Source organism: Pelophylax lessonae, assembly GCF_965119305.1.
Source record: "Pelophylax lessonae genome assembly, chromosome: 3".
In the NCBI taxonomy this organism is placed as follows: Eukaryota; Metazoa; Chordata; class Amphibia; order Anura; family Ranidae; genus Pelophylax; species Pelophylax lessonae.
In genome coordinates, this window is record NC_138770.1 from 334,368,756 (window position 1) to 334,392,291 (window position 23,536).

Sequence of the window (23,536 nt, forward strand, 5' to 3'; positions counted from 1 at the left end):
CTGCCTTCAAAAACTGGCTGCAAGTGTACCAAGAACAATTGAAGAACGGATGCTGTTTTGAAGGCAAAGGGTGGTTACACCAAATATTAATTTGATTAGGATTTCTCTTCTGTTCGATTATTTTCTATTTTGTTAATCGATAAAAACAAACTATTAGCACTTCTGTTTTTGAAAGCATTCTTACTTTACAGAATTTCCACACCTGCCCAAGACTTTTACACAGTACTGTATATTAATTAAAAGTCCACCCATAATTCAGTGTTGGATAAATGCTGATATGTAAAAGCACATACAGTAGCTGTTAACACAGATGTGAAACTTTATGGGATTTAAAAGCTGGAGTACCCAATCTGCCTTCTCACTATGGCCATTACTTCAATGCTCATCGTACAACAGTCCACCCCTGACCTTTCCATAAATTAAATGGAAATTTGTTGTTGGGGAAATCTTGACTATAGTATTTGTTCGAAGGAAGGCTAGCACTATTTAGGTTCCATTCACACTAGCGTGACTTTTCAGGCGACTTGGTCGCCTGACAAGTCGCGGTCGGTCGCTCGCCATTGAATAGTACAGGACCCGTTCTAATAGGAGCGACACAAGTCGCTCCGACTTAGAAAAAGGGTCCTGTACTACTTTGGGGCGACCTGGAGGCGACTTGCATTGACTTCAATTATATGAAGTCCCTGCAAGTCGCACCGAGGTCACGGTGCACAGGTCGCCCCAGCAAGTCGTGTCACGCCAGTCTGAATGGGCGCTTAGTGTCTTTTCTAATTGTGACTGATAATATTGGTAGTGTCTGTAGTTGTGTACTTTAAAAATATTGACATTCACCTTGGCCAATTTTGGACTGACTCATTTGCTAAGTCTATTGTTACATGATTGTACTCACTTTGCCCTAACAGTCTCTTCAAGATCCTTAAACATTTTTGACAAGGAGTTCACTTTTTCCAAAACCAGGACCTTGTCGCCTGGGAGACCATGTACACACAATTCTTCCGCCAGTCTGTGTAAATTCTCTATGCTCTTCTTGTGCTCCTGGAGCTCATTGCTTGTTTCCTGTAACAGAAAAAAAAGTTATCTAATTTTCTTCACCTGGTATAAATGCCTTTTTGTGTTTGTCAATGGCGGTCTTACTTTTCTACTTTGGATAGTTTAAAGTGATTGTAGAGGGTAAAAATTTTTTATCTTCATGTATTTTATGTATGAAGTTAAAAAACGTTTAGTGTGTATCTCCCCTTGCAGCCCCCCTTAATACTTACCTATGCCCCATCTACATCCAGCAATGTGCACAAGAGGGCTGCTCTCCTGTGTCTCTGTCTCCTCATTGGCTGAGATACAGCAGCGGGAGCCCTTGGCTTCCCACATTGAGTAAGGAGGGAGCGGGGGGCGGGACTGAGCCACGCTCTGTGTGTCCCATAGACACACAGAGGCAGCTTTGCAGCGAGCATGCACGAGTGCTTTCAGAGCAAGCAGCTTGCTCTGGGGGAACTCGGAAAGGGGGAGGGGCCAGAAGCGTCGGTGGGGGACCCGAGAGGTGGAGAATCAGGGCTGCTCTGTGAAAAACCATTGCACAGAGCAGGTACGTATGATGTGTTTATTATTTTAAAGTGAAAACAATTGAACCTTTAGAACTAGTTTGAGTAAATAAAAGCAGAATAAACTGCAATGTGCCATTGTACTTACTAAACAAAATGAAGACAACTGTTTTTTGTCTCCAACAGCATTTTGCCTTCATTGATGTGTATAGGAAGATTGATTAAAATGGTTGCTATGGACAGGAACAACTGTTCACAGTTCACACATTTAAAACCTTGTAACTGTTCATAATTTTCTATAAGGTTGATTAGAATCTCTGTAAAACGAGGTGGGGATGTTCAACTGTATAGGTGAACTTAGATGTGAATTAAATGGCATCTCCATCTATAATTAGCATGATTGATCATATTCCTTACTGATCAAGGGAAATAATCACACTGCTACTAATAGGGTCAAAGAGGGTATTTTTCCTCCAGTCTGAGGTTTGTACCTGCCTCATTGAAACTTTGTTTTGCCTCATTCTGAAAGAACAACATTATAATTAGAATTGACATTTAAGGACACCTGCGTTTTTATACTTTATCGACCAGGCAACAATGACACTGATATATTTAGGACATGCTATACCTGCATGTACTGAGACAGCTCTGTCACATCCTTTCCAGGACTATCTGCCTCTATCAGTGCCTTTAATTTCTGGTCCAAGAATGACTGCACTTTCTGAGTGAGGTCCTCAAATAGTTCCACCTGGGTCTTCAAGTCTTCCATTTTCTTAAGGCGTGCTTTAGTAAGTTCACCAGCTTTAGAAAAACGTTCACTCAGTTCATTCATTTTTCCTTGCAGTGAAGATGCAGTGGAGGAATCTGCTGTCTCCATAAATTTTTTCACTTTCTCGTTCATTGCATTAATGCTGCTCTGACGATTTGTGATTTCTTGTTCAAGCATCTTTTAACAGAAAGCAGAGTTAAAATAGCATTTTACATCTTTCTAAGCAGTTAATGCAAAGTATAGGAGACAATGCATATAGAACGTTAATAATAATTTATCTGTACAGGTAGCAGGCTTATAAGATTTAAGGTAATGGAGTCTTACTAGATAAACAAGATAACATCATTTTCTTGAGCAGCTTCCTCATTTTAACAAATGAATATTTAGATGTTTAAATAGATTATGATAACACATAAAATAAATGTGATATTCTGGCAGGTATTTTTAAACAGGTGACTTCCTCTCCTGCAGTGCCACAAACAACAAACGCAAAGTGTCATTTTGTGGATGCCAACAATCTCCATTTTAATTCAAATGTATGCAATTCACTATGCATTCAAATACATAGTTATGTTTGTTCACATTTAATTTTTAAAACTTATTGGTCAATTAATTGTCATAATAAGGTTTTAGGTGAGGAACACTGATAACATTGTTTAAAAAAAACCTCCTTTCTTATGAGGAACGTCTACAAAAATTAAACATTCTCTCCAGTAAAGAGGCACTTAGCAGGGGATATGACTGACATATACAAATCTCTCAGGCTGCATTCACACTTGAGCGTATCGGTTTACCGCATTTTTACAGCGATTTTTACCGCGATTTTACCACGATCTGCAGTAGTTTTTTTCAGGCGTTTTTGGAGGCAGGCATTGACATCTATCAAAAATGCTGGTAATCAGCCCAAAAAGAAGCTCATGTACTTTTTTCAGCTACAGGCGTTTTGCAAAACGCTCAGATGTGAACAGGGGCCATTTAAATGAATGGGGTTTTACTTGTTAGGCGTTTTGGAACGTTTTTTTTGAGCGTTTATGGAGCTGAAAAACACTCAAAAACGCCCAGGTGTGAATGGAGCCTCAAAGATGACTGTAGGATCAGAAAAAAAAAAAAACGGTTTAAGGTCTCCGAAGAAGGCAAGCAACCGCACAATGAAGTTGGGCAAGAAGCAGTTTAATTATAAACTGCGTAAGGGGTTCTTTACAGGTAGCGCAGTTAAGATGTCTCTTCCACAGTTAGTGGTTTCAGTGGAGAGCATAGATAACTTAAAAGAACTACTAGGTGTGATTCTCAGTAAATACAATAAAATATACAGGAACACACGCATGATGAACTGGATAGACCTGTGTCTTCGATCTAACAATGTTACTATGTAACTATATAACATTTACAAATGTATAAACTGATTTTTAACTATTTTTAAATGTAATATAAAGTTTTTATTCTACAAAAAAACATTGATTACAGGATGCAACCATTACATTCAATTAGACAATCATGACGGGCTCTCTAATAGGAAAGTTGAACAATGTTTGTATGATTTCTGTCTATGCGCCATTTATGACACTGCTGTCGCTGCTAGGGAAGAAATCTCTGTCCCTCTGGTTAATCATTTACATTTAAGACTTAGACCATATTTTTGAGTTCTACCTGTCAACTGTCAGTGACAAATATTTTTTATACCTGATAAAAATACAAAAATAATTACAATTTTTTGTATTTTTGTAAGAACATAATATATATATATATATATATATATATATATATATATATATATATATATATATATATATATTACAGATTCACTTTAGGAATGGGAAAGTACATTTCAGATTTGATTACTAGTCAACTATATTTATAAGGGAGTTCAGTGTCAGTAAGCTGTTAAAAAAAAACAATAATATATTATTTAATGAATTTTTCACAGCTAAAATCACTCCAAAAAATGAATCGGCATTGACTGCCTTCCTGTTTTAAATTCAGTCAATTAACCACTTCTGGACCAGAAGGATTTGCCCCATTAATGACCAGGCCATTTTTTGCAATTCGGCACTGGGTTAATTTAAGGGAATATTGGCGGTCGTGCGACGCTGTAGCGAAATAAAATCAATGTCCTTTTTTCCCACAAATAGAGCTTTCTTTTGGTGCTATTTGATTACCTGTGCGATTTTTGTTTTTTGAGCCATAAACAAAAAAAGAGAGACATTTCTGAAAAAAAAAAAAAACAATATTTTTTCACATTCTGCTATATAACATTCCCCAAAAAAAAAAAAAAATCTAAATTTTTCACTCTTTTAGTATTTGTATTCTGCTACATATTTTTGGTAAAAAAAAATCCCAATAAGCGTATTTTGATTGGTTTGTGCAAAAGTTATCGCATCTACAAACTAGGGGAAAGATTAATGTCATTTTTATTATTTTTACTAGTAATGGCGGCGATCTGCCATTTTTTGTGGGACTGCAACATTGTGGTGGACAGATTGGACCCCTAACTGACATTTTTGACACTTTTGAGGGGACCAGTGACATAACTACAGTAATCAGTGCTAAAAATATGCAGTTACTGTAATAATGACATTGGCAGGGAAGGGGTTAACCTAGGGGTGATTAAAGAGTTAAGTGTGAACCTAGGGGAGTGTTTACTAACTGTACAGGCGCTCTGTGATCATTTCAGAGAGAAGAACGGTCAGCTGTGTTTACAACAGCTGACCATTCTTCTCTCTCAGCGGGGAGAAATCGTGGATGGCCGGTGGCAATCTGTACTGCTGGTCCCGTGCATCGGCATCCCCGCTGCCTAGTGGCACCCCCCAGCATTACGCGTGCGACCGACATAGGGCTACATCGGTTCACGCAGTAGAGGCTGCCTGCCGCAGTAAATCTGCGGTGGGCGGTCTTAATGTGGTTAACTAACAGAATTTTACCTATTTAAAGTGATTGTAAAGGATCACTTTGTAAAACGACCCACTGGTTTAATACCAAAAGAAATGGCAAAACATTTGGGTATAGATTAAAAAAACATTATAAATACCATTTTTTATAAGTGATCACATTCCCTCTGTTCTCAGCTGCATAAGAGCTGGGGGGAAGAGAAGCAACAGCACACTGAACTTCCCAGTGAGAGGATATATAGAAGGGGCATGTCAGGACAAGTCTGATCATTGGAGGAGAACAGACCAGTTCCCTGCACAGCTAGAGAACTGACAACGGTGTGTTCTCCTGCTTAGTGTGGTCAACTTTTAATAGGAAAGCAGAGGGACTGACAGGAACATCAGGTATTTCACACAAAGGAAACAATACAAAGAGAACAGGATAATTTTTCATACAAGTACATGGTACAGCAGGCACATATCAAGAATATGAAATGCTGGCGTAACAAACGCTTTAATGTACATTGTAACACTATATAGAGGGAACACAGCTGCAATTAGAAAAGTGTCATCTGACTTTGAGGAACCTAAAAGCATAAAGGTAATAATTGATCAGATATAATCTAACAACAGCAGCAATGTCCTATGTTACTCTAGCATAATACACACACTTACATTGTTTTTTGCAATAATTTCCTGAATAGATGAAGAATTTAATGGCACATGTTGTTGCTCTTTCAGGTCCTTTTCTAACCCTTGCATCCAATCAAACATTTCATCCAGTCCATCTTGAACACTGAGTGAGCGAGTAAGAGTTATTTGGAGTTTCTCATTCCAGTCATTCACAGACTGGGATAAATTATTGTATTTCCCAACAATGTCATCTGCAAAAGAAATTTGTAATATGTTATTGAAAAAATCCTATAGACGTACCACAAAATATTTAAGCCCCTATTCACACTTGAGGGTAGCGTCTACTGTATGTCTGCATGTCCTTATGAATGAAGTGCCATACAGGAGCGTCTTTGGGGTAGGATCCCACTTTTTTTAACCCACTGACCTTTATTAGGAGAGTGCCTGAAGAACACATGCAACACTTACTTTTACACATTTTTTCACACGCTTCTATTAAAGTCAATGGAGAGAGAAACACCCCATTCTGATTAGAAGTAACACAAGTACCTTTTGGAGTTTCAGGTATTAAACTATAGGCAATCAGGGACAATTTAAACACATGGGATTCAGCTTTTCGAGTGTTTTGGGGCATTGAGTTTCAAGCTAGGAAACGCCCAGGTGTGATGAATGGGGGCTTAAGGCAGTCTTGGGTCAATTTACAGACTGCAGGGTGAAAACGGCTGTAAACCATAACATTTGGATATCACAACATTAATAGGGCTGCTAGAAATTTTGATCTGACTCCCACTGTTCTCTGTGCAAAAGTGTAATTCTTATGGTGAGCATGCCAGACAGGCAATGCACAGCATATCTTCATACTAATGAATGGATTAATACAAAAGCCAGATTATTTATCTAATTTACACATAAAGGCCTAAAGCCATAAACTCCCCCACATTCTCCAGGTGTATAATGATCAGTAGAGACCAGCAGTGCACTTTTAGCACCAAGCTAAAGTATATATAAAAAACATTCTTGGCAGAACATTAGAGGCATCAAATTATAGTAAAAAAAATAGTAAATGGTAAAAAAATATTCAGTACCAAGTGGCTTTTGGATTTCATCTTTATTTAACAGGAGCCCGCCTCTGGCATCAAGGAGACCTTCTGCAGCCTTCTTTAGCTTCTCCACACCAACCTGATGGACGGATATCTGCTCGCACAGCAACTAAAAAGAAACATAATGTATTAGTAACATAGTAGAAGTACAAAGATAAGTATTACATACAAATTCATACACAAAAAAAATCTATTCATTTACAAGGACACAAAAAAACTATACCGGTCATTGTTTGAAAATAAGTTCTGATATTTAGTTAAATGAAAACTGTACCTTTGGAACACAATAGCTCTATTTTTAACCCACAGATAGCGGGTAACTTTGCAACTTTGCAAATATAACCTCTCCTACCTCTGCCTTTTCTTTCCTCTCTTTTCTTGTACTATTGCACTGTATACATTCAGTGTGTGTTGTCTGCCTGTATTGTAAGTGAAGGCAAGTTCTAATGACAAGAAAGGCAGCTCCCCCATACACCTGTTTGATTCAAAGTTTTCAGTGCCGAAAACACTATGACACTATGAGGACACTATGAGGACACTATAACCTTACGCTGATCAGAGTCCTCAGATTTGCGGCAAGCAAAGCAGAGTACAAAGGATAGTTTAGAGAGGGTGTCTTGTGCTCTGTACTGTATTCTAAGCTATGGAATTTACATGGTAAGTCAAAATTCCTCTGATCTTAATTGTACAGTACAGAACAGAACACAAGCATCCTATTCATACACCATGGGACATCCCCAGGAAAAAAATATAAGGATGAGCAACAACAAGACAAATGGACCTGTGTCAAAAGGTTAAAAAAAAAAAACTAGATTAAAACACCCAGGTTCAGAAGGGCAGCTGCAAGAACCCTGCAGTTGCATCTGAAGATTGGGCATTCACCTGGTAAAACTTTGAAAAAGTTTGAACAGAAGACCTGATGTTGATCTTACAGAGTTTGGCAACAGAGGGTTGGTGCTTAAAGGCCCAGAATACTCCAATAGATCTAGTGAAGTGTGTGGGTCTTTATTTTAAAGCATAAACTCTAGCAATCATATCTGTTATCAACCGCACATTGGTGAATTTTGAAGTGGGGTGCCCTTTGTGAGTATCTACTTGTCTGATGGAAGCAGTAGCTTTTAGGCTATAACTTAATGGTACTGACTTAATGGTAGAGGGATTTTCCTTACGGTATTTAGGAGCAAGGCACAGGGATGGTAGAACAATGTCCTCACTGAGTTTGCATACTAAAACCATCTTTGGAAAAAAGGATGGTCCAGGACATAATACATAGGTCTGGGACAGTGGAGATGTTGCAAACTGTAACAGATGCCCCCGCACACACATTTTTAGGAGTTAGAGTGCCCTTTTATTGTGAAGAGGGCTTTGGGATGGGCATGGTGGCCTTTTCGGGCCAAGCCTTGTGCCAAAAGGAAGCGCAAAAGTTAGGTTTTGAAGTTGAAGCCTGGAAGAAGCACGCATATGTTGTGCATTTAGAGGACCTAGGAGCCCCATGAAGGTGTAGTTCCACTTGAATCCAGTAAATACCTTTTTTGACTTTAGAACCACATTACCTTATGTGTGACCAGCACTGCAAGGTAACTCATTTATTTAGTTACATATTTACCTATAACCTTGAACATTTACTAGCAGGTTCAGTAGGAATATCATTACTTATACTGCTGACAAAAGATATATGTGTGTAAAATATACTTTACCTTAGTGTCTTCTATCTGCCTCTGCAAGTTCCTGCTGTCAGCAGCAATAGGTTCTGACAGGCGTTTTTCCACAGTGGATTCTGAGCTCTGAAGACCTGCCAGTAACCCATGTGATGCTTCTTTATAATGTTCATATTTGTCCACCAAATCCTTCAAGTTATTCCCCAGGACATTGCACTATGAAAAAGAATTACAAGAGCAATGGTTTGTATTTGATGACATTACGCAAGAAGCTTCCACAACATCCTAAATATTTGATTAATGCGCACAAACAACTGCAACAAAATGGGTTGCAGGAAAGAAAATCGCGCTCACTCAAAGGAACTATTGTGTTCTCCCAGGAAGGGGGGGGGGGGGGGAGGGGGCAGGGGAGCTGTCGGGAGAACACAGAGATTATTGCTAGTGGCTATAGCCGCTGGTAAAAATTGCATGTAAAACCCTGATATGCTGGTTTTACCCAAGTTGATTGATGGATTGATTTGGGTAAAATCAGCCTGCCCCTAGATTGTTTGAATCTCGGTTGGTTAAGCGGGAACTAGCCGAGATTCGAACCATCTATGGCTGGCTTAACATTTTTATGATGGTATAATGTTCATTTCATTACTTTATCTTTAGGCTGTAGTGGAGCTGCACGATTAATCGTTAAAAAATCACGATCTCGATTTACCCCCCCGCTCACGATCTTAAAATGGCAAGTCCTTGAATTTACAGAGCTGTTCTCTGCTCACTCACAGCTATAAAAAAAAAAAAAAAAAAGAGCCTCCAGCAAATGTTTATCAACATTGTTAAGGCTGTTAGATAACTATAAACACAATGTTTTACAATATATCATTTTGTTCTTTTTGATCAAAGGAATGAACTTCCGTCTGCAAAGGAGGGCAGTTTAACCTGTGAAAGACTAAGCCTATTTCTGATATTTGTTGCTTACAAGTTAAAATCAGTATTTTTTGCTCAAAAATTACCAAGAACCCCCAAACATTATATATATATACATATATATATATATATATATATATTTTTTTTTTTTTTTAGCAGAGACCCTACAGAATATAATGGCGATCATTGAAATCTTTTATCTTTTAATTATCACATTGTATTTGCGCAGAAGTCTTTCAAACACAGTTTTTTAGAATGTAAAATACACTTTACTTTAATGAATTAAAAAAAAAAAATAAACAGTAAAGTTAGGCCAATTTTTTGTATAATGTAAAAGATGATGTTACACCGAGAATCGTGATTTTTATTCTAAGCAAAAAAATAGTGATTCTCATTTTATCCAGAATCGTGCAGCTCTAGGCTGTAGTTATAAATAATACAAAAATAAACCTACCTTAGTATGTAAAGACTTAAAATTTTCTGAAGCCAAGTCTATTTTGCTTTGAACCATTTTACACGTTTCCAGGGTGCTGACATTATTATTATCTTCCACAACATCATCTTTTTCACATGACTTTGCAGCATCTAGTACTCTCTGTCCAGATATGGTGATGTAACGCAAGTCCCCTTTGTGAGAGATCACATCTTCTGAATAGACTTTTTGCTTTTGCAGCTTGTCCAAAACACCAGCAAAGTTCTCAGCTCCAATCTCCAGATGTTCCAGTTCATGCGTTGAGTCCTGAAGCCAATTCTCAAATTCATTATAATCTTTGGTGAATTTCTCCAATTCTTCTTGCACTGTTTGGATCACCTTCATTTTCTTTTCAGAGTCACTCAAAGCTGATTCATATTGGGCTTTTAATGCCTCTATGTCTCCCTGAAGCTTTTCCTTCTCTTCAGGAGTGAGGTGACGGCCTTGTTTCTCCAGAAGAGCTTGTGCTGACTGTGTGGCTATTATTACAGCCTGATGTTGAGACACAAGCTTTTCATGTTGGGCCTAGACAGTTTGTTAAAGGGAGATATCAGATATATTTATTGAGGGAATACATAAGATGTATAACAATATCCCACAAACCCAAAACATATGTAATAATGACGCCCATGTTAGCTCATAGCTTAAAGTGACTGTAAACCTCAGACATGAAATCTGAACAAAGCACATATTTCTATTCTATTCTATTTGTATTGTTTACTTGCCTCTCTCCAAAGAACTAAGTGCCATTTCTCGCTGCTGTCTAGTTCCTCTGTTATCAACACGAGTCACTTCTGACAAGTTTTCCTGACACCAAGAGAAAAAAATGTGACAGGGGAGGGACCTCCGGCACACAGCTTGTGATTTACTGTCTGTTCCTGTGTGCTGTGTGAAGGGTGCGTGTCCCTTCCCTCCAATCAACTCTCAGAGCTCTTGTACAGAGTGTAACTGCAGCTCCCTGCCCCCTGCTTTGTGAGCCTGTGAAAAATATTTTTCATCTTTGAGTATTACAAGGATGTACAGGACAAATGATTGCAAATAAACATGTACAACTTATGTAAGAGGATTTCAGCCTCCTGGGAGTGATGACAAACAGCTCCCAGGATGCAATGCAAAGGTGGAAGTGATGTCGGTGGCCGTGGCCACAGAGGGGGGAGAAGGAGGAAGTACAATAAAAAATGCCCAGAAAATAAGGTAAGGGACCCCCGAAAAAAATTGAAAATGCTCAATTGTTGATCAGCATAGCGAGCACTCCAGGAATCACTAAAGTTGCAAAATAGGCCGGAACTCCACTTTAATGTCACATATGCACATACCGGTATATTACAGCTGCATTCAATTTGGACTAGCACCTAAATAGGCAATTCAATTTAGTCAAAATATACAAGTGGCAAATCATATACAATGACAAATCGTAAGATATGTCATTGTCTACTTACATTCCCTGTTTTTTTTAGTGAAGTCTATCATTGTTTAACAAAAATACCACTTGTAACTGAGATTTACAGTTATTTGATCAATATGCAGATTATGGAAAATACTGTATATTTGCTTTTGCAATAAAAAGATGTAGTGATAAAAAGAATTAGCAGGTACTGTACCTTCACTTTTTGATACTGGCTGCTTAGGTCATCTTCATTAGATAGTTCCTTTAACCTTGCATTACTAATTTTCCCATCAGACTCTATTAGGTTACCATTAACCTCTTCCACTCCATCCAGTATAGACTGAAGTTCACTTTCTTTGTGATATGTTCCATTCTGCTGGACTGCAGGTTTCTTTACCAAGTTACCATTCTCTCCTTTTTCATCCGTTTGCGAAAGCCAATTTAGCAAGCTCTCTATCTTGTTTCTGCTTTCCTCCAGTTGTTCAACAGCAGCAGACTACATAGAAATATCACCATACTGTTACTGATACTAGATATGTACTAGAATTATTAGACTTACGTTTTGTTTCATTCTACAGACTGGTAATGTTTCAATGCTTATGTTTGTTTTAAAGAATTTCTTCTGTATAGCAATTACATGAAAGTTATCAACTGTAAACAGGTATACAATAGAAACTGTCGTAAATGTCGGGACCATAGCCAGAATATTTTATAAAGTAGAACTCTATCCTAAACATGTTCATTTCTTGGGCTTGAACTGAGTACTGAAGGGTTAGAACCTCTCTCATTTATTTACTGGCATTTGTGTTTATGTTTGGGGGATTTATCTCTACTTCCTATCCCAAGAACACAGCATGAAGAAAGGGATGTTCTTTTATGTAGAAACAGATATTACAAACACGTGGCACAGACTCTAACCCTTCCTCACTTTACTAGTAGGTGTGCTTTTACTGCTATCCTAGTTGGAGAGATCTTCTCATTTCCTATCTGGATGACACAATAGTGCGGGAAGACAATGCAATAAAAACTTGACAGTTTTTAAGCTAATTATAGAGTGAGTTTTTCACTCTATCCAAAGCTTAAAAAAGTGAAAGCAAGTGCTTATAGGGATAAAGGCACTTGTCAGATAATGTATAGAAAATACTAAAACAAATCTTTATCATCACAAAACAAATCTCTACCATTTAAAATGATCATAGTGGAATTTAAAGTACAGAAAATTATGTCTAGGGAGCAGGCTGGCTCTCACTATTTTCAGATAAAAGTCATTATGGATACTGACAAGGAGGCTCTGGGAATTAAATGTATGCAAAGTGAAGCTAACAAGTGTAGAACATATTGGGGTTGATTTAATAAAACTGGAGAGTGTAAAATCTGGTGCAGCTGTGCATATTAGCCAATCAGCTTCTAACTTTAGCTTGTTCAATTACGCTTTGACAAAAAAAAAAAAAAAAGAAATCTAAAAGCCGATTAGTTTCTATGAAGAGCTGCACCCGATTTTGCACTCTCCAGTTTTAGTAAATCAATCCCATCGCATCCCATTTAAATCTCAATTAGCGGGCCCGGTTCTGGCTCGGGCCGCCTCGGTACGAGGCACAGTTAGACATGTGTTGATTGGCGTAATGCACCACTATTGTGCACTCCCTCGGGGGCTGTGTCACTAGATCTTTTTCCTGTTCTGTATTATTGTATTTCATGACAGATGCTCTTCCATTGTTTTCTTGTGTATGTTTCACTTGCACTTAAACCAAATAAAAATCTATTGAAATCTAAATCTCAATTAGCATGTTATATGAAAGCCCACGGTTCATCAAAGCAGAAATAAACAATGGAGATGAGGCCCGTACACACGTACCGATTGTCGGCCGAAAATGTTAGGCCGCCGAACGATCGGCCGATTTTCGGCTTGTTAGTATGATGCTTCCGACAGCCGACAGCGCACTTTCGGCCGAACAGAATCTGTCGTGCAAGCATTCAAATTTTTGTATGCCGACACCAGAACGGCCGATTGTTCGCCAGTCAGTACAGAATTCGGCCGACAATCAGCAGATTTGCAAGACTGGGCATGCTCAGAAAAGAAAAAACACAGGGAAAGTTAACCATCACATGACATCACTTCTGCAGTCGGCGGACAAAATTAGTGTGCAGTCTTTTGCACTTTTCAGCGGACACGACAGCCCGGGGACAAAAGACGGCCGATCGGTCGGCCGACGATCGGTACGTGTGTACAGGGCTATAGTCATTACAATTTGATCCTAAATCAAACACATAGGGGTGACCTACTAAAGCTGGTGCACGCAGAATCTGGTGCAGCTTCTAACTTCAGCTTGTTCAATTAAGCTTTGACAACACCTAGAAGCTAATTTGTTACTATGCACAGCTGTACCAGATTCTGTGTGCACTAGATTTAGTAAACCCCCCATAGTAACACATGTCCTCAAATACCAGCATATTAATTTATAGTAACCTAAAAAGGTTATAAAGGCTGAAGGTTTTTTTTACATTTATTTTATGCATTAAGGTAAAAAAAACCTTCCGTGTGCAGAGGCCCCCCACCCCCCGCGCAGAGGCCCCCCAACCCTTACCAGAGCTCCTTCCCATCCAGCGATGTTCATGATAACCTTGGCTGTCCCAGGACTCTTCCCTCCCCATTGGCTCCCCCTGTTGTCAATCAAAGCCAGTGAGCCGAGAGAGCAGGAGCCGCGGATCTATGTGTCTTATGGACACATAAAGCAGCGACTCAGGAGCGAGCATGCAGCAGTGCTCCCCCAGGCAGGCAGCTTTCTCTAGGGGAACTGCTTGAGGGGCAGGAGCCAGGAGTGCTGGTGGGGGCCCCGAAAAGAAGAGAATTAGAGCTGTTCTTTGCAAAAACCACTGCATAGAGCCGATAAGTATAACATGTTTGTTATTAAAAAAAAAAAAAATAGCTTTAATACCACTTTAAGCTCTATTGCTATAGTTAATTTTTCTTGGAGGGAAAATGTATTTCTTTGTCTTTAATAAACTTGGCTGTTATTTTGTAAATTATTTGGGAGTTATTGTGGCTAATCTGTACAGAACTCTGAAAAATATATAATAGGTCAAAAATAAATACAAATATAAAGAAAAGATAGGTAGAGTGCAGAAGAATAAAGAACCTTTTCAGTTTCTTTTTTGATGGCTGTTGTGACTGCTTTTTCCAACTCCTTTTTGGATTCTTCTGCTTTCTTTTGAAGGATTTCAAACTTAGCTTTAGCTTCCTTAAGTTTCTGCTCAATTATGGCTTTCTCTTCAGAGGAAAGTTTATCTCCGTGTTCTTGAAGGAATTTCTCTGTATTCTTCACAATTTCTGCCAACTCACTGGCACCAGCCTGCATATCTTTCTGTAGCTCCTGTAAAATAACAAAAAAATATGTTCAGGCAGTTCTTTATTAAAAGGTGTATTTATCTGGTCTCCTAAGAATGTGTGTCATTGCAAAGATTAACAATCTAACATCAGCTGGAAAAACTGTACGTTTCACACAGATTCTCTGTCGTAACAATACAGGCAATTAAAATGTATGTATAGCTGAAACTTTTTTTAATTTTGGATAAAATAGGGAAAAGTTAAAACCTGTTTCTGGTTATTTTGTAACATCGGGAAGATTTTCCTTCACTTCCTGTACTAGAGATGCAACAAGATGTTAGAAGGAAATTTCCTTAAGTGATAGGAGTTTCCCTCTTAGACAGCGGTCTTCAAACCAGGTTTGCAGACTGGACAGTCTCCTCTTACCTCTCGCTCTGGAGACAACTACCAAATGTTGGATTCCGTGTCCATTTCTTTCTAGAGGACAATGGCCACCAGTGCAAATAAAGAAGTCAATCATCCCAACAGGGATAAAGGTGGATATCCCTGGGATATCGGTGGCACTAAGAGTGTCTAACTCTTCTCCTATCTATCCATAATTTTAAAACAAATTGACTAGAGATACACATTAAGCACCCTTCAATGTATTCAGTTATGCTTAGAAAGGAGTTCCTAACCCATCATGTATGTTGATAACTTCGTAATTACCGTACATGCAGGTATTTTAGCACATAAGACTATTACTTCTTAAGGCAAAGAGGGTCATCACAGGATTTATACCATCTTCCATTTCCTGATATAAGTTTCCTCTGAAAATCTAGTAAGTAGTAGTACACATACTATGGACCACTTCATATCTGCACATTTCAGAACTGTCCTAGTTGTATTTCCGATTTGATTTTTATTTGGTTTTCAGCAAATTGCATCTTACATAGAGTTTAAAGTGGAAGTAAAGGCAAAATCTAACTAACTCTAAACCTACTTAGCCACATTCTAAGCCTAATCTATCGAACCCTGTAAAGAAAAAATTGCTATTCTTATCTGTTCTGCAGCTGCTCCAGTCTCCAGCAGCGCCCTCTGTGTGCAGGAAACGGCTGGGAAATTTCTGGGAAGTGGCATCACCCATGGAATTACTATGGCGGCTGCCTCTCCTACACACTGAAGTCACCGTTGACAGCTCAGTGCTGGACCAGTGCGACTGCAGAACAGGTAGGTGTAGCGATTTTTTTCCTTATAGGGCTAGATAGATTAGGCTTAGAATTTGACTGAGAATAGGTATATTTACTTCCACTTTAACCACTTCAGTCCTGGAAGGTTTTACCCCATTAAAGACCAGGCCATTTTTTGCGATACAGCAATGCGTTAATTTAACTGACAATTGGGTGGTCGTGCGACTCTGTACCCAAATAAAATGTATGTCCTTTTTTACCGACAAATAGAGCTTTCTTTTGTGGTATTTGATCAGTTTGGGAAAAAAAAAATTTTTTTTAACTTTCTGCTATAAAACATATCCAATAAAAAAATGTAAAAAATCTAATTTCTGCATAAATTTAGGCCAATATGTTGGCCAAAATTCTGCTACATATTTTTGGTAAAAAAAAATCCCAATAAGAATATACTAATTGGTTTGCACAAAAGTTATAGCATCTACAAACGATAGGATATTTTTTAAGGAATTTTTATTTATTTATTTGTTTTACAAGTAATGGAGGCAATAAGCGACTTATAGCGGGACAACGACATTGCAGCGGACAAATCAAACACCTAACTAACACTTTTGATACTTTTTTGGGACCAGTGACTCAAATACAGTGATGAGTTCTAAACAAATATGCACTGTTACTATACTATTGACACTGTCAGGGAAGGGGTTAACATGAGGGCGATCAAAGGGTTAAATGTGTCCCTAGGGGGTGCTTGATAACTGTGGGGGGGGGTTGCTCCAAATGGGGGAAGACAGAGATCCATGTTTCTGCTTATCAGAAACACAAGATCACCATCTATTCCCCTGTCATAACAGCGATCTGCCTTATTTACATTGGCAGACCGCAGTTCTGCCTCTCTCTGGAACGTTTGCAGGTGGCCGGCGGACATCGGGTCCCCAGGACCTGCTGGTTGGCTTCCTCTCTCTCTCTCTCCAATCAGCGTGTGATCGGGTCTCCAACAGCGCACATCCCCGCTATAGGCTATTGCACAAAATGACATACAGGTACGTGATTTCTCGCAATAGAAATTTCTTGCAATGCCGCAGTAAATGTACGTTAAGCGGGCGGCAAGTAGTAGCACATGTACAACATGGCTGTAAAACAGCACATACCTAAAACATGCAAATGTGAATGGGGTCCTATGGTACTGAAAGCCATGAATATGCATATGAAGGATAAAGCTGTATTTTACCTATGAAAGCACCAATAAACTCATTACCATAAGCAATGCATCATAGCCACAAATGTAGAGCAAGACTGAAAATACTGTCCAGATAAAGGCCAACAATTCATTATTTGCAAAGTGTCGACTTACTCTAAGAACCGGGGATTGTAATAAAGCAAAAACCAACCAGGGCCCTGATTAGTCTTGCTGCAATAGCAGCTAAGATAAATTCACTTAAAACGGAATTCCACCCAACAGTGGAAGGTCCACTTATCTGCCTCCTCCACCCCTCCAGTGCCACATTTGGCAACTTCTGGGTGGGAGTGGAGAAAGCAGGTACCTGTTTTTAACAGGGACGCATCCCCACTTTCAGGAGACCTCATCTCGGTGAGATCACTTGGAAGTTTGGCCCCCCAACTCCTTCCCCTGCCATCGGGCCATTCAGAAAGAGCAGCGCGCTTCTTGTATGCACAATAGGAAACCAGCTGTGAAGCCGCAAAGCTTCACTGCTGGTTTCCCTTACAGGCCATGGCGGTGACAGCACCCGAGAGCCGATGGAAACATCAGCTGGGGTGCTGACATCGCTGGATTCTAAGACAGGTAAGTGTTCAAATATTAAAAGTCAGCAGCTACAGTATGTGTAGCTGCTGACTTATGATTTTTTCATGGAGGGGCTGGACCTCCTCTTTAATCCATGTTAAAACAGCCTCTGTAGTCTGTATTATGGCTTGAAATGTTAGCATGCACTATGTGTTTTTATGCAAGTCTAAATACTATTGTAGATTGATTATTAAGGGTTAGAATCTCTTCCTGGTTGCTCTATGATCCCTCACTTCCTTCTTGACCCCATCACACTCTGCAGCCAATAGAGAAGTTAGGAAAAGCAGAAATGAGCAGACTACTGTACACAGTGATAAGGAACAGACCAGGTCACTAACAGTCTATTAGGGCTTGTTTACACTATATGCAGTTGAACTAATTTTTAAACACCATACAAATTCATATGCAAGAAAAATGTATGTATTTCAATGAGCCTACAGTAGTTTACACCATTGCGGGGCTTTAATGTGCATTTGATTTTTATTTTTTCACACCAAAATGGACGTGAATGAATCACAATCTAATGTAAATGCAACTTAGTAAAAAACTATAAAAAATCTATTGAATAATGCCAAAAAATGCACCTTAAATGCACTGCAAGCACACCTGAAACATTACAAATGCATGTAAATGCATATGTGGAACCCCATACTGAAAGTGGGAATTGTGATATAAAGAAGCCTTTTTTAAAGTCCGATTTTTAAGTTAAACAAGTACTTTAAGTAGTGCTTACACTTCTTTCATTTCTTTTTCTCCTTGAGAAAAACTATTTTTTATATATCTAATTTATAAATGAAGCAGGTAGCTTTAAAAAAGAAAAAGTAAATGAGCAAGCAGACACCAGGAGGGGCCTAAACTATCATGCAAGCAGTGGTTGCCTGAAAAGTAGCTCTTCTCACAAGAAGGGACGATGTACCACATATGGTGGCAATGCCCTAAAGTGAGGCGTTACTAGATTAGGGTGTAAAATTTTATCTACACTCTCACCCGAGTAAATCTGGCCAAATCCTCAAAACAGGCTCTGCTGGAGTTCAAGGTGGAGACAGCCTCGAGACTGCAGAGATGACTCATAAACTTTATATTTACCTCAGCAAAAATGATAGCAGCAAAATCTTGTAAATTACCCATCTAGTCATTAGAACAACTCAAGCATAAGCTCTCCTGGATTATGATCAATGAACGCATGTCAGCGATCTTAAATGATAAAATGGAAATGTTCGAGAAAGTGTGGGAACCATGAATCAGATACCTACCTGGAAATCCCCGATCCATAACTAACTAAAACAGTTCCAGGATAATGGGATTCGGAGCACGGGATCTTATCCTACCCCCCCCCCCCTCCTTAATCTTTACCCTCTCCTTTTCTTTTCCTAATCTTTGATATCACCTGTCTTGGATCTTCCCAACTGTCCTGTATAAACCTAGATAAGGAAATATTCCCTTAAAAACTGAACATTGTTAATCAAGTGACGTCGGGAGTGTCTCTCTCCCCCGGGAGGGGTGGGCCCCCTTCTGCAAATGTAAGAGATTATAGTCGGGCGTACCTCTAACCTGTGGGGGGTTGTGGGCCGTCCATGAGGTCGGAAACACAATACACAATTGTTTGTTTTTTTATTGTATAATGAGCTTGTGATGTGCCTCCTTATTCATGTGATATCAAGAGTTTACACAATTTTTTTGGATAGCCCACAAAGCTAGTATGATTAATACAGATTGCGGAGACTTATTTTCTTAAAAAAAAAATGAGAAAACTCCTTTTTCGTATGTTTGTGAGTCTTTAGCCCTTTAATATGTTTTGGGCATTTGTGGAAGATTCATATTCCTGGTTTTATCTTTATATTCCCTTTGTTATTGTAAAATACTTCAATAAAAACTCTGAAACAGAAAAGTAGCTCTTCTCTTCTAAAATGATATTTGGTACAGTACCTCATATTCACTTTGACAGTGTTGAAGATCAGCTGGAGTATCCCTCGCAATCAGCTTGTCTTGCTGACCAATCAATTTGTTCTCTGTCTGTGTGAGCAGGTCGCAAATCTCCTGCAGCTTTCCCTTGTGTTCCTGCAGCTGAACCTCAGCATCCTACAGGAAAGGAAAAAGAAAATACAAATATCTTTAACAGAATGTTTTCAAGACTGGAGTGTTGCACAGCCACAAAGCACAGTATGCTGTAAACATGGTAGCAATAGGTCATGATCTGAGCAAAGGTGACTGACAAAGAGAAGAGAAAACATCACATTCATTTCAAAATGTAATAAAAAAAAGACCAAAAAGAGAAAAGTCTGATCAAAGCCTGACCATGCACAAGTTAAAGTAGATGATTCAACAGCGTTGACAATCCAATCCCTTTTCATCCTGGAACCTGTGTTAATAATGATGCACAAAAAGATATATCAAACAGAGAGGTTAGTGTTGAAATATGACGGTTAAAGCAAGATGTACATTTAAGACAGATCTGCCAAAGATTTAAGCCGTGAACTTCAATTCAAATGCAAACACAAAACTAATTACATCTCTTTTTATATACCTACTATTGGCCCTCATATTCATATACTGACTTTTGGATTTGAACGTGAGTATCAAACCCAAATTGCTTAAAAAATGTTATTTCACTTTGCATGTTAATGATAATACAGTTCACATTCACTACAACTCTACATGACGGGTTGCCTACCTGTAGAACAAAAAATTTGAATTTAATTGAATTCAGCAAATCTTGAAATTAAAGGCGTTTTTCACCTTTGGAGCCATGTTTCATGTTACACCCATGTAACATAAAAAATATCTGCATTCCCCACCTCCCACCCTCAAACAACCCCCTCACCTAACTAAATTGAGGGTGCTTTTCCCTGGAGAATCCTGTTGGCTGTGCATGGCTTCACTCACACATCTACTTCATCCATTCACAGGAATCTATGAATGGGAAGACTACAAGTCCCATTTTGCACCTCGGCAAAGGGACCAACAGATCATGTTGGCACAAGTGCGGTCACATCATAGCACTTATTCTCCATTGTTTACCTACTCTAATGCATTTAGAAGTGAGCATCCTTTAGAGAAGCATTTATAAGTTTCTACAAAGCATGTAAATAAGTGTAGAGCTAGCGTAACTCGTATTATGCTTTAACCAAGAAATGATTTAGCTGAATAAGCTTTGTAATAGAACCTGCTAATATACTCTTGTCACCAACTAGATTACAGTAGATGAATTTACTCAATAGCACATGGCAGCCAGAAAAGCAAATGGCAAACTGGAGCGCAAGCAGCAAGAGGCAAACCTTCAGCTCATTCAAATCCTGGACTGCAAGCAGGTGGCTTTTCAATGATTCTGTTTGTGAAGAGAATTTCCTGTGAGCTTCCTGGAAATTTTTCTGCGTTACATTCAAAAGCCGCAGCAGCTGTTTGCTTTGATTTGGAGATAGATCCTGAGCATGTTCCGATATGAAGAATTGGATATCAAATGCCGTTGTCTCCAGTTCTATCTTTTGTTCTGAGAGCTGAGTGTTTAAATCCTGTATTTAAAAGACAAAGTTAGTTAATTTTACAGGTTGCAATGTTTCTACATTACAATGCTTACATAAAGTATTTATGTATTGCCAGGAAAGAGCAATTGCTTACGACAACTTACACACCTACATAGTTAGTTTGGTTAAAAAAAAATACACAAGTTCATCTACTTCAACCAACAAAAGGGAAAAAATATATATACAATCCTATACAGGCGGTCCCTGAGTTTCAAACAAGATAGCAACTGTAGGTTTGTTCTTAAGTCAAATTTGTTTGTAAGTCGGAACAGGTACATTTTTTAAGAGTAGCTTTAGCCAAAATAATAATTTTTACGTTTTTGGATAGCATAGGGAAGGGTTAACACCCCTGTAACATTTGTTTTGCTGTTTTCTACCCCTGTTCAGACAATTTCACCTCACTTTCTGTCCCTATGACAACTGGATTTTGAAAAATTTGGGTTGTTGTGGAAACAAGGATTAGTGATAAAGCTTCAGTAGAGACACCTTTTTACCATGATAATTCTAACAGGAGTGAATTTCCTTTCCTTGGGCTAGATTTCTCCTCACTTCCTGTTGTCTCTCTCCATTTGTAAGTAGGAGACATTTGTAAGTCGAATGTTTGTAACCTGGAGACCACCTGAATACACAATCCTTTACCCACAGTTGATCCAGAGGAAGGCAAAAAACCCCAGTAAAGCATGATCCAATTTGCTCCAGTAGGGGAAAAAATTCCTTCCTGATCCCCCTAAAGGCAATCGGATATCCCATGGACCAACTTTACCTATAAATGTTAATATCCAGTTATATTATGTACATTTAAGAATCCAGGTCCTTTTTAAAGCAATCTACTGAGCTGGCCAGAACCAGCTCTTGAGGGAGAGAGTCTATTCCACATTTACACAGCTCTCACTGTGAAGAAACCTTTCTGTAATTGGAGATTAAATTCCTTTTCCTCCAGACTTAAAGCATGCCTCCTTGTCCTCTCTGATGACTTTAAAGTGAATAACTCATATAGTTCACTATATGGACCACTTATATATTAATACATGTTGATCATATCCCCCTTAATCTCCTCTTCTCAATAGAGAATAAATTCAGTTTCTCTAATCTTCCCTCATACCTGAGCTCCTCCAGGCCTCTTAGCAGTTTGATAAAGTCGTTAGGCTCTCGCACTATCACTAAAGTGAAATAATAAATGGCTAACACCAATAAAGTAAACCATGGGCTAAAAAAATGAAATAAATCAATGTAAGGTGCTGCACTGTTAAAGTGATATCATGCATACAATGCTAAATGTATTCTATTGTATTTATTTATTCTATATGTATTATCCCTGTACTATTTAGTTTTTCCACACAGATTGATAAATTTAGCATTGTATGCACGATAAGCGCAGCACCTTACATTTATCTATTTTATATCAGTTTGGTTGCTCTCCTCTGCACTTTCTCCAGTTCCCTGATATCCTTTTTGTGAATCGGTGCCCAAAACTGAGCTGCATATTCCAGATGAGGTCTTATTAATGATTTGTACGGGGTAAAATTATCTCTCTCTCTCTCTCTGGAGTCCATACCTCTTCAAAAAACAAGAAAGGATTTTGCTTGGTTTGGAAACTGCAGCTTGGCATTGCATGCTATTTTTAAGCTTATGATCTACCAGATCCTTCCCCACCACTGATTCCTCCAGTTGTACTGCCCCTAGTATGTTTAATATGTACATATTCCTAGCCCCCAAGTGCATAACTTTACATTTAGCAATATTAAACCTCATTTGCCACATAGTTGCCCAATTAACAGTGCATTGAGGTCGGTTTGTAAGTTGGAAACATCGTGTAAGGAAGTTATTGCACTGCATTGCTTGGTGTCATCTGCAAAGACTGAAATAGTACATTTAATCTCAGACTCTATATCGTTTATAAATATATTAAAATTAGGGGCCCAACACCGAACCATGGGGTACACCACTAACACCCCTAGACCATTTAGAGTATGATTTATTAACCACTGCTCTCTGAATACGACATTTTAGGCAGTTTTCTAGCCATTTATAAAAAGATTTTTCCAAGCCTGTAGACTTTACCTTAATTAGCCATGTGTGGGGAAGTGTGTCAAATGCTTTTGCCAAATCCAAGTATATTACATGCACAGCCACTCCTTTGTCTAAGATTTTACTTATTTCCTTCTAAAAATAATTCAGATTTGTCTGACAACTTCAATCTGTCATGAATCCATGCAAACTGTTGCTTAAAATATTTTTTTTTCCAGAAAGAACTCATCTATGAGGTGTATGTGGACAACTGTTGCCCATTGATCAGGGGTTTTAAGCTAAATTTCATCACAGTCCCAATCAGCAGTAGGGTTGCCTTCAAACAGCCAATTTTATCTGGGGTGCACAACATACAGTGT

General features: G+C 38.7%; 1 protein-coding gene across 10 annotated transcripts in view; it reads right to left on the bottom strand.

The window, feature by feature from the left end:
• DST (dystonin) overlaps positions 1 to 23,536 on the bottom strand; it is a 783,726-nt gene that overhangs the window by 255,593 nt on the left and 504,597 nt on the right. For 5 of the 10 annotated variants that reach the window (XM_082250074.1, XM_082250075.1, XM_082250072.1 and 2 more), the window contains exons 36-45: positions 20,904 to 21,137; positions 19,555 to 19,707; positions 14,471 to 14,704; positions 11,548 to 11,829; positions 9,929 to 10,471; positions 8,599 to 8,775; positions 6,887 to 7,010; positions 5,844 to 6,052; positions 2,164 to 2,481; positions 890 to 1,056 (exon numbers count right to left, since the gene is read on the bottom strand). In XM_082250074.1, coding sequence (XP_082106200.1) covers positions 890 to 1,056; positions 2,164 to 2,481; positions 5,844 to 6,052; positions 6,887 to 7,010; positions 8,599 to 8,775; positions 9,929 to 10,471; positions 11,548 to 11,829; positions 14,471 to 14,704; positions 19,555 to 19,707; positions 20,904 to 21,137 — 2,441 coding nt within the window. The remainder of the gene's footprint in view (positions 1 to 889; positions 1,057 to 2,163; positions 2,482 to 5,843; positions 6,053 to 6,886; positions 7,011 to 8,598; positions 8,776 to 9,928; positions 10,472 to 11,547; positions 11,830 to 14,470; positions 14,705 to 19,554; positions 19,708 to 20,903; positions 21,138 to 23,536) is intronic. The other 5 variants (XM_082250079.1, XM_082250078.1, XM_082250081.1 and 2 more) reach the window with 1 other exon arrangement.